The 9,196-nt window shown below is 35.0% G+C and overlaps 1 protein-coding gene across 1 annotated transcript; it reads left to right on the top strand.

Annotated features, from left to right (window-relative positions):
- Positions 1 to 1,067: 1,067 nt before the first annotated feature.
- Positions 1,068 to 8,477, top strand: LOC145630576 (uncharacterized). Its single transcript, XM_081682818.1, has 11 exons — positions 1,068 to 1,375; positions 1,449 to 1,496; positions 1,578 to 1,748; positions 1,840 to 1,906; positions 2,680 to 2,744; positions 6,551 to 6,629; positions 6,981 to 7,099; positions 7,199 to 7,278; positions 7,598 to 7,667; positions 7,934 to 8,011; positions 8,128 to 8,477. Exons 1-11 carry the CDS (start codon positions 1,124 to 1,126, stop codon positions 8,191 to 8,193), a joined length of 1,095 nt encoding a protein of 364 aa, XP_081538944.1. The 5' UTR covers positions 1,068 to 1,123; the 3' UTR covers positions 8,194 to 8,477.
- The last annotated feature ends 719 nt before the right edge of the window (positions 8,478 to 9,196 follow it).

Below are 9,196 nucleotides of genomic sequence, written 5' to 3'. Positions count from 1 at the left end.
TTACTTTTGCCAATCTCATATTCAAGGTCAATAACAACACTCAAGTACTTAAATCTCAAAACCACCTTATTCTCTTCCATTTCTGCCACAACAAGTAAACATACAAGCTTACAACATGTTCAAATCCATCCTAACACTTCTTAAGTAAACTAATTGCAAACACAATTTCACCACAATAAGCAGCAAATAATTGATAGCAAAATGATAAATTGGGTGAAGAACAAGGACCCTAATTAACTATTGACCCAATTTTCCCCAATTACAATAAGATAAGAACCCTAACTTGCGAAGTATAAGAACCCTAATTTGCAAAGAATAAAAACCCTAATTAACTAATAAACCAGTTTTCCCCAATTTAAGTACAATAAGAACCCTAAATTTAAAGAGTAATTAAATTTACCTGATGCGAATTCACCTTCTTGCTTTGTTGAGGATGCGTATACAATTACCTTAAAGATAGGGTCATTTGTGAACAACTATCCATTTTTTTTATTTGTTTAGAACTACCCACAAGTTTGAAAACGTTTGGGTAGCACTACCCATGAATATTTTCCGTCCAATTAAGACGTTATCGGAGCCCACTTTTTTCACTTTTGCCACCCAATTAACTCTCTAAATTTGTTTAAAGGTTTTAATTCACCTTAATTTACCTAATTAGGGTTTTAATTAGAATTCATTTTAGGGTTCATGAGTTTAAAATTATTTGGGGATTTTGATTTCTAAGGTTTGGGGGTTTAATTGAATTGGGTTTTTGCTTATTTTAGCATTAATTGGCCATTGTAATTGATAAAAGTGAAAAATTGGGCCAATATAACATTTTAATTGGACGGAAAACGTTAGTAGGTAGTGCTATCCAAACGTTTCCAAAATTGCGGGTAGTTCTAAACAAATAAAAAAAAATGGATAGTTGTTCACAAATGACCCTATCTTTAGGGTAGTTTTACACAAAATTTCCTAATTTTTATCCCTATTGCCATCCTAGTAGGGGGAGGGATGGGGCGGGTCTCCTATTTAACCCGCCCAACGGACCTCTTTACTTAAGTCTTGAGTCTTGAGTTATTTCAAAAACCCAAAACCCCTGCTCAGCTGCAATATATTTTCTACATTCTTAGGTAAAGAGAAAATGGGGAAGAAAAAGGAAAAATTCCATCCCCAAGATGAAGCTGAACAACAACAAGAAGAGAACCCCTTTAATGGTACCTCCAAGCTCATCAATGGCGACGTCGAACCTGAAGAAGAACCAAAGAGGAAGAAGAAGAAAAGGAAGAAAGACAGCCACCAAAATACCCATCAACAAAAAACCATCCCCACTGTTAGCATCGCCATTCCTAGTACAATCATTGGAAACGCTCAATCTCACGAACTCGCCACTCGGGTATTCCCCTTTCTCTCTATAATTCTTTTTATGTCACTGTAATTTTTCTCTGATTTTTTTGGGTATTTTTCAGCTTGCCGGACAAATTGCTCGAGCCGCCACGATTTATCGAATTGATGAGGTTTGAATCATCCTGTATTTTTCGAGCTTTTTATGAGTTAATTGAGAATGTTAGGTGTTTAATTGTGTTTTGTATGAATAGATTGTGGTATTTGATAATAATGGAAGTTCAATGGATGATCCTACTACTGTGGGAACTTCAGAAGGGGATAAAAGTAATGCAGCTTTTTTTATTAGAATTTTACGCTACCTCGAAACGCCGCAGTATCTTAGAAAGACTCTTTTTACAAGACATAGTTGCTTAAGATTTGTGGTAAGAGTTGTTTTTGTTGATTGTCATTGCATAGTTTGCACCTGCATTTGTTGTTGAAGTAGCTTTGACTAAATGAAATGGTCTTGGTTAGGGCTTGTTACCACCACTTGATGCGCCGCATCATCTTCGCAAGCACGAATGGGCTTCCTACAGAGAAGGTAATGGGATTGCCTTTGATGTAATCTTGTAATTTGAAAAGTTTAATTGAGATGGGTCTTTTGCATGAATTTCTGGAATTTTCTATTTTGGAGAATATGTGCATGTTGTTTAACTTAGTAGAATGGATGTTGTAAACGTTTAACTTGCATAAATGCTTTTGATCTTGAATTTCATGTGAATTTTTTGTGTTGGTTTTGCCGTTTCTATATGGTTGTTAGCTGTTTGACATGGGCTTGGCATTCTTTGTCATACTTACAGTGTAATTCTGAGAAGGGTTTACATTTGAGTAGGGTGATAATTGCAAATAAATAGTTTAAAAGGGGTAGTTAGGAGTGTAACCAAGACAATCATGTTAATGTATGTTGCATTGGGTAGTAAGAAGGCATTATATTCCTATATGTTCAACTATAGGAGTCATGGAGAGAGGTACACATAATCAGCAAAAAAGTGATGAAGATAATATTGCTGCTTTTGGGATTCATAAAATTGGACATTTGAAGACGTGATTCTAAATCTCTTTTTTAGATATATTGAGTAAAGTTTGACATCTTTCATGATTGTTTGCTTTGATTTAACGATCAAATTGCAGCGACAAGATTATGTATTAGGCATGTCTATGCCTCTGGGAGTTGTCTGTGTGTGTGGGTTTTTTTTTTTGGTGGTGGTGGTGGGGGGGGGGGGGGGGGGGCATGCATGCCTGCGTTCATATATGTGCTCTTTAATTTATGATTCCTGATATATAATTCTATTTCATATTTGGTAACTATGACAGGTGTGACTTTGGAAGAAAAAGCTCCAAACTCTGTTGGTACATTGGTAGATGTGGGTCTTGATGAGGTATGCTCTATGTTCAATGTAGTTAGATAAGGAAATTTGGTTTAAAAAGATTTTCATAGATGTCTTGTTTCTTGACTATGCATTCATGTTTTTACTCCAGGCTTCATAATTTTGCGATTTTTCATTGGCCTTTTGTTCCTTACTGCCTTTTCTCTCTCTGTACACCATAGTAATACATCTTGTTGCTCATTAAGAGTAATCAAACCATAGACTTGACGCTCTTAGCTGTGAAATCTTCATTGATGGATGTGATGCCCCTCTTTCCCCTATTTACTCTTTAGCAATCACTTTTTTTCTACTAGAAGTGTAATAGACATCTTAACTTTAAAACTTAGGTTTTAACCAATTTTGTGAAGAATATATTTGAAATAGTATCTAAGACCTTCATGGAGCAGTTATTATATCTTGCATCTAGATCACGATGCCATTGTGATCCTGGATGAACAGATAGTTCAATATAATGAACATATACTTCATGACCATTTCTTTAACTTTCATAATTTCAAATTGTATGCTTAATTTCATTGCTGAAGTAATAACAAAAGTGTTTGTTATCTCGGAACTATGTGTTCATAATAGATGACCCCAATGTTCATTATTTGAACTACACAAATTACATGCTCATAATTTTGTGAACTATTTTTTCATTCGAAACCACACAGCGTGTTGTGGTCCTTGGTGCAAGATAAAATTTTATTCATGGGTACCAAGTTGCTAAGGATGGTTACCTTTATGGTGCTTTGATGCTCGTTAAGCCCTGGTTGCCTCTTTTCCTGCTGCCTTTTTAAAGTTCCAAAATAAAGAAAAAGACAAAAATAAAAAAAAGGAATTTAGTATTCTTTGTATGTATGTGTGTACACAATGCAATGGAAAGTTTTGTGATTTAGCTGCTTATTTAGTTAAATGAGATTCTCAATGATTATTTCTCTCCGCAACAAATTGTGCCTTGCCAGGTTTCACTGTTCTTCTATTGCCTAGGTTCTTGGTTCCTTGTTGTTTTGATGTGCTTCATGCATCTTAAAACCCGTATCCATCTTCAATCTTTGTTCATAAAACTAGGATTGTGTTACGAGAGAGATGGATGTTTTAGCACCTTACATGCAACTTTAGCCTTTTAATTTTTTTTTGTCATTACAGATGTTTCTAGGATCAGTTAAGGGGTCTTGATGGTGAAAGCAAAGTGCAACAAAGACAAAAATGTCTTTGGAGGTTGTGAATTAGTTGCAGGAAGTGAAATTTTCAGAGTAATGGGTGTGTGTAACTTTGCATTCTCCATGTGAATTTGATTTTTACACAGGTCCCTTTTATTTGCATGTTGCTACATGTGCTTTGTGCTGCAGGTCTGCTGTTGTACATATGATGTTTTACATATAGTTAAGGGGCCTGGAAGAGTGGGAAAATAAAATTATATTTCTAAAAACCATAAAACAATCTGAGTACAAAGCAGGCTATTGGAGTATATATAAGGCAAAGTTAAAGGAAGTTAATACTAAGCTTCTAAGGTGAACCCTTAGGAACATGCATTTGAATATCAGGCCAATTGTCATCCAAACAAACTTTTTAAGGGCCACTGAACAACCTTCCATTTATAAATAGTGGCTTCTATGTCTCTGAAAGAATTAAATAGCTCCAACATCTCAGAGTTTTTTCAGTACATTGCGCTAGACCGCAGTGAGTCACATTTTCAAAAAATAAAAATAAAAATAAAAAGAAGAGAGGACAATGAGTTTTGCTTCATAATTTTTGTTAGCATGAATGCATGATGTTGGCTTACTTACTCCTGACACAACATTTATAGTCTACTTAATTCCAAGATTAATGTTTTTCAAAGATTGTGGACACTTCTGGGGCGTTTGGCATGTGGGAATGGAAATTGGTTATTGGGAATCAATGGAGGTGAGTAAAAATCTTATGTTTGGTTGTTGGTTGTTGCTAGGAATACATTGATGTTTCATAAGAAATTTACATCATTACCCTCACTAATTATCTTTCCCCTTCCTCCTCCTTTTGTCATTGATGACATTTTTGTCATTTTCCAACCGTCTAAATTCCCTTACCAATTACCAGCACCCCCAGGTAATAGAAATGTGGTAAGGGGGAAATTTATTTACCATTTCCTTAAAACAAACAAAGAAATTTGTAATGTTGGGATATGATTCACCTTCCCTCCCCTTTAATCCCACATAACAAATTGCCGCTGTAGGTAGCAATCGTAGGATAGCCATTGCAATGTAAGATGCAAAACAATGGTGCAAATTCAGTATTGAATGAGAGGACAATACTGTACTGAGGCCTTGTACCACCACAAATCTCAACCAACGTTACAAGGTTCGCGGTACGGAGCCACGAATCGCGATCTGATTCGTGTGAACCGGAACGCGTAACAAACACGACCTGGGTCGCTGGTGGTCGTGAACCAGAATGCTGAAGGTGGCGACTCCTAGTTGTGGCTGAGCAAACACGGTTGTTCTTCCTCTGCAACCTTTAATGGCTTGTTTCCCGACATTTTCAATGCAGTTTTCTCTCTCTTTCTTCTTTCACGTGTATTTACTTATTTAATTTCTGAAGTTTTTGACTTTTTTCTCCCTCCTCTCTTCTGATTTACCTAGGAGTAACATTTTTTTTTTATATGTGCACACTAAGGGTGGCGGCTAGGGTTTTGTTTTAATTGGTAAAAAGCTTAAAAGGCCTTAAACCTATATTTGTCTATCAACAACTTGGGCTTTTTTTAAATAAACAACTTGGGCTTTTTATTTTATTTTCTTTTTTTTAGCAATCCACTCACCTAGATATAAAAATCTATCAATAAAAATCACCTATATAATTTATTTATTAATTTACTTATTTCGTACCCAATTGTACCGGATTCACCAAGGGTAGCGTTTCGCGTATTCGTTTCCGTACCACGTTTCGAATCGAATCCCGTCCCATGTAACGTTGATCTCAACTGCATCAGTTCTAAAATTTTGATGGATGAATTTTTTCAACGTCTATCTATCATAGAGATAAATTTATGTGAAATCTCAAAATTTTATTGACTTGCATACCATTTACACACTGCAAAAGTGCAAATTAGGTGAATTGGAACTTTAACCTTCACTTTGCAAAACCAATTCTTTTTTGTTATCATTCAGCTTAATTACACATTATAAGGAAAGAACAAAAAAAAAGTGAATGGTAGGTGATATCCTGGGAAATAGAATTGCCTCCCTAGAAACAAGCCTGGACAGCAGAAAGGAAAACCATATTTAGCTTGTTCATTCTTATGCATATGTTTGAATCTAAGTTTCACCATCTAACTGCCAATTTGAATGCAATTGTGGGTTTATTATGGTAGTCAGAGGCTATTTAGTTTTGGTCTGAAGAATTCATGCCTCGATATGGGATCTCGATCATGACCTATTGTATGTCTTCATTTCACAGCTCTTTAGATGATGCATTATGTGCATAAGAGTTGGCGGTGTACTAATATTCAATTGACTTGAATACTCATACGTTTTCAGTAAGATCTTGACATAAGCTGAGAATTGAGACTACATGTGATGCAAGATCTTGACATATACTCTGTGGTCTGACCTCTTTTGTACTGGGAATGACTATTTTACTAATTAAGGCTGCATTCATTTTTTTACCTCTTTAGAATCCCCATCTGTATCTCTGATGTATGGGCGCTTAACTGTTGAAGATATAAGATTAAAAATATATATATGTATCTCAATGATGCATCTCAATATGAGCAATAAGATCTCAATTTTCAAAGTGCATGCCTTTGTTCTGCTTCTAATTTAATTCTGTTTTTGATGCAGAATATTGTCATTGATAAAGTTCTTGGACCTGGAATAAGAGTCACTGTTGCCATGGGGAATGACCGTAATTTGAATACTGGTATTAATTCATTGTGTAGTCTTTCGTTCATTGTACCTAGTATTGCTGAGTCTTTATATTTTATTGTGTTGCCTTTGGTTTTTGATATCTGTATTCTATAATAGCTTTCTGTCACCATGCAATTTAATTACCTTAGTCATCTTTGAATTAGATGATTTTTTCCTTGATAATAATTAGGAAATTAGTCAGATCACTAGGTGGATTATGCTTTTAGAGTCGTCTGCTCATGTAGATTGTTCTTAATTGAGAAAAGTTCTATGCTTATGTGATCTGAAAATAGATTCATTGGTACTGTTTGCAGACTTTTCTATGTATTGCTTCTAAGATTATGATACCATGTGGTCTTTGAAGGGACATTACACCAGGTTGTCCAATCTACTACTCCTAGAGAAGAAGAGGGCATGTACTGGGGATATAAAGTGCGATATGCTCCAAATCTAAGCTCTGTTATAGAAAACTGCTCATTTGAGGTACTGCTAGTTATGTTTGTTCGAAGAGTTGTGGTCTTGTGGAAGTTTATCAGGTGTTTTGTTTCATCATAATTGTTTGCGCTCTATCTTTGCCTGTAGGGTGGTTATGACTATGTGATTGGAACTTCAGAGCATGGCCAAGTTGTCAAGTCATCTGAGCTTTGTATACCTGAGTTTAGGTGTGTTTCTTTTTTCAATTTTTAATCTTTCATTTGTTTTAGAGTTGGCAGAGGTTTTAAAGAACTTCTACTTGCAATCAATAGGATGAAAGGCAATGGCTACTTCATCTTTTATTTGGTACCCTTATAATTGGTTTCTTTTTATCATGCAATGTGAAACAAACTGATAGTAAGAGTGGTACTTGTATCCTTCTTTTCGATTCAGCATGTGGATCAATGATTATTAACTGGCTTTTCTTGTTTTCAACAATCGCAGCTATTTATTTGTCTTGGTCATTTGTAAGATTATACAAATCTCATTGCTCTGTTTCATATTCAGGCACCTTTTGATCACATTTGGTGGCCTTGCTGGTTTGGAAGAATGCATTGACAAGGACAAGAAATTAAAGGTAAGGTCTATATGATAATTACTTGTGTATTGGGATATATATCTTTCATCGATCAGCTCTGCTTGTTAGCTTGGTTTGACCATTTCTACTTGATTGCAAGCATTAAGATCAGCATGTGGGTTTCCATCAAAAAACGAATTTTTTTTTTTTAAAATAAATAAATAATTAGAGCTTGGGTTTACACTCGTATCTTTCATTGAGCCTTGCTTCTTTGCACGCAAGAGTTCATATCTCATTTCTAGTAATGATATTCACCATTTTAACAGGGAAAAGATGCAAAAGAGGTCTTCCATTCATATCTGAATTTATGCCCCCATCAAGGAAGCCGTACAATTAGATCAGAGGTAAAAAATATTTATATCCTTCACTTCTTGCTCAAAGCCTCAAAGGTGGAAAGAGTGACAACAATATCAATGTAGTTATTCATTCTTTATCTGAAGCTGTAACTTTTGGAAAACAGGAAGCAGTATTTATAGCACTTCAATATTTTCAAGAACCAATTGACCGGGCGTTGCAGAAAAGCTAAGGTCTCAAGTGAGCTTTGTATTGAACTTTGCTTGTTTCCGGTCTTTTGCAGAAGAAGCTGGGGAGCCAGGCTGAAACACTTAACACATTGCGGCTTGTTTTGGGTTAAAGTAGGAAAACAACTTGATGATCTGACGGTTATTTTTTGTATATTTATCAATATCAGGCTTTTCTTATTTCCTATATTTGAGTTATACTTTGAGATAACACTTGTAACAATGTATTGTATTATTTAGGTGGACATCGTTTACAGTCAATTTAATAGATCTTAAGGTTTCAACTTAATGCAGTGTTGCAGGCTTGCAGCTACCTTCTTACATACTTCGTATTTTGCAGTATGATATCCTTTGAATCCCTGCTATAGTCTATGGCATTTGAAGTGGTATTTCTTATTAAATTTTTGAGCTTGCATCCTTTAGGCAAATCAGTTAATTCCCAAGTGTTATTACTAAGGATCGAAGTTCTTCATCAACAACTTTTTTCCAAAAACCTGCATTAACAAATCTTGTTGCCTTGTCGCAAGTCTTAGGGTCATCTTCCAACACATTAAGTACAATCAATTAAAGGTGGTTCAATTAAAAAAATACATTAACACAATTAGGCAGAACTATTTTCCTTTTGCCCTTTTCTTGGTTGATCGTAATTGTGGCTTTGTGGTGCCAAAGGAGGAGGTTTTTTTTTTTTTTTTTTTTTTTTTTTGGCAAAACTAGAGATAGAACATTGTTATTACAAATAGAGGATTTCAAAGGGGAAACATGTTTTAAAAAAATTACCATCTCTTGCTTCAATAATGTTACCACCTGCAAAAGTATCATTAGCACCTTTAGCAAGAAAAATGATAAGCTTCATTATGCTAAATTGAAAGTTGAAAGTGTTGGATTTTGGGAAAACTAATCAATATGTACCATTGATCAACATATATAGAGTTATACAAATATCGTAAACCTAGTACGATAAGGATATACAATATATACAAATATTATCCTAATCTGAGACAAATATTA

This window comes from Chenopodium album, chromosome 5 (assembly GCF_948465745.1).
Source record: "Chenopodium album chromosome 5, dcCheAlbu1.1, whole genome shotgun sequence".
In the NCBI taxonomy this organism is placed as follows: Eukaryota; Viridiplantae; Streptophyta; class Magnoliopsida; order Caryophyllales; family Amaranthaceae; genus Chenopodium; species Chenopodium album.
The sequence above is the reverse complement of the archived record's forward strand: the minus strand, read 5'-3'. Positions and strand labels throughout refer to the sequence as shown.

Excerpts from the sequence above, each read along its gene's own strand:
- LOC145630576 (XM_081682818.1), top strand. The coding sequence starts at position 1,124 with ATGGGGAAGAAAAAGGAAAAATTCCATCCCCAAGATGAAGCTGAACAA. Across the intron at positions 2,745-6,550 it reads TAGATGTGGGTCTTGATGAG|AATATTGTCATTGATAAAGT; the intron begins GTATGCTCTATG and ends TTTTTGATGCAG. Across the intron at positions 8,012-8,127 it reads GCCGTACAATTAGATCAGAG|GAAGCAGTATTTATAGCACT; the intron begins GTAAAAAATATT and ends TTTGGAAAACAG.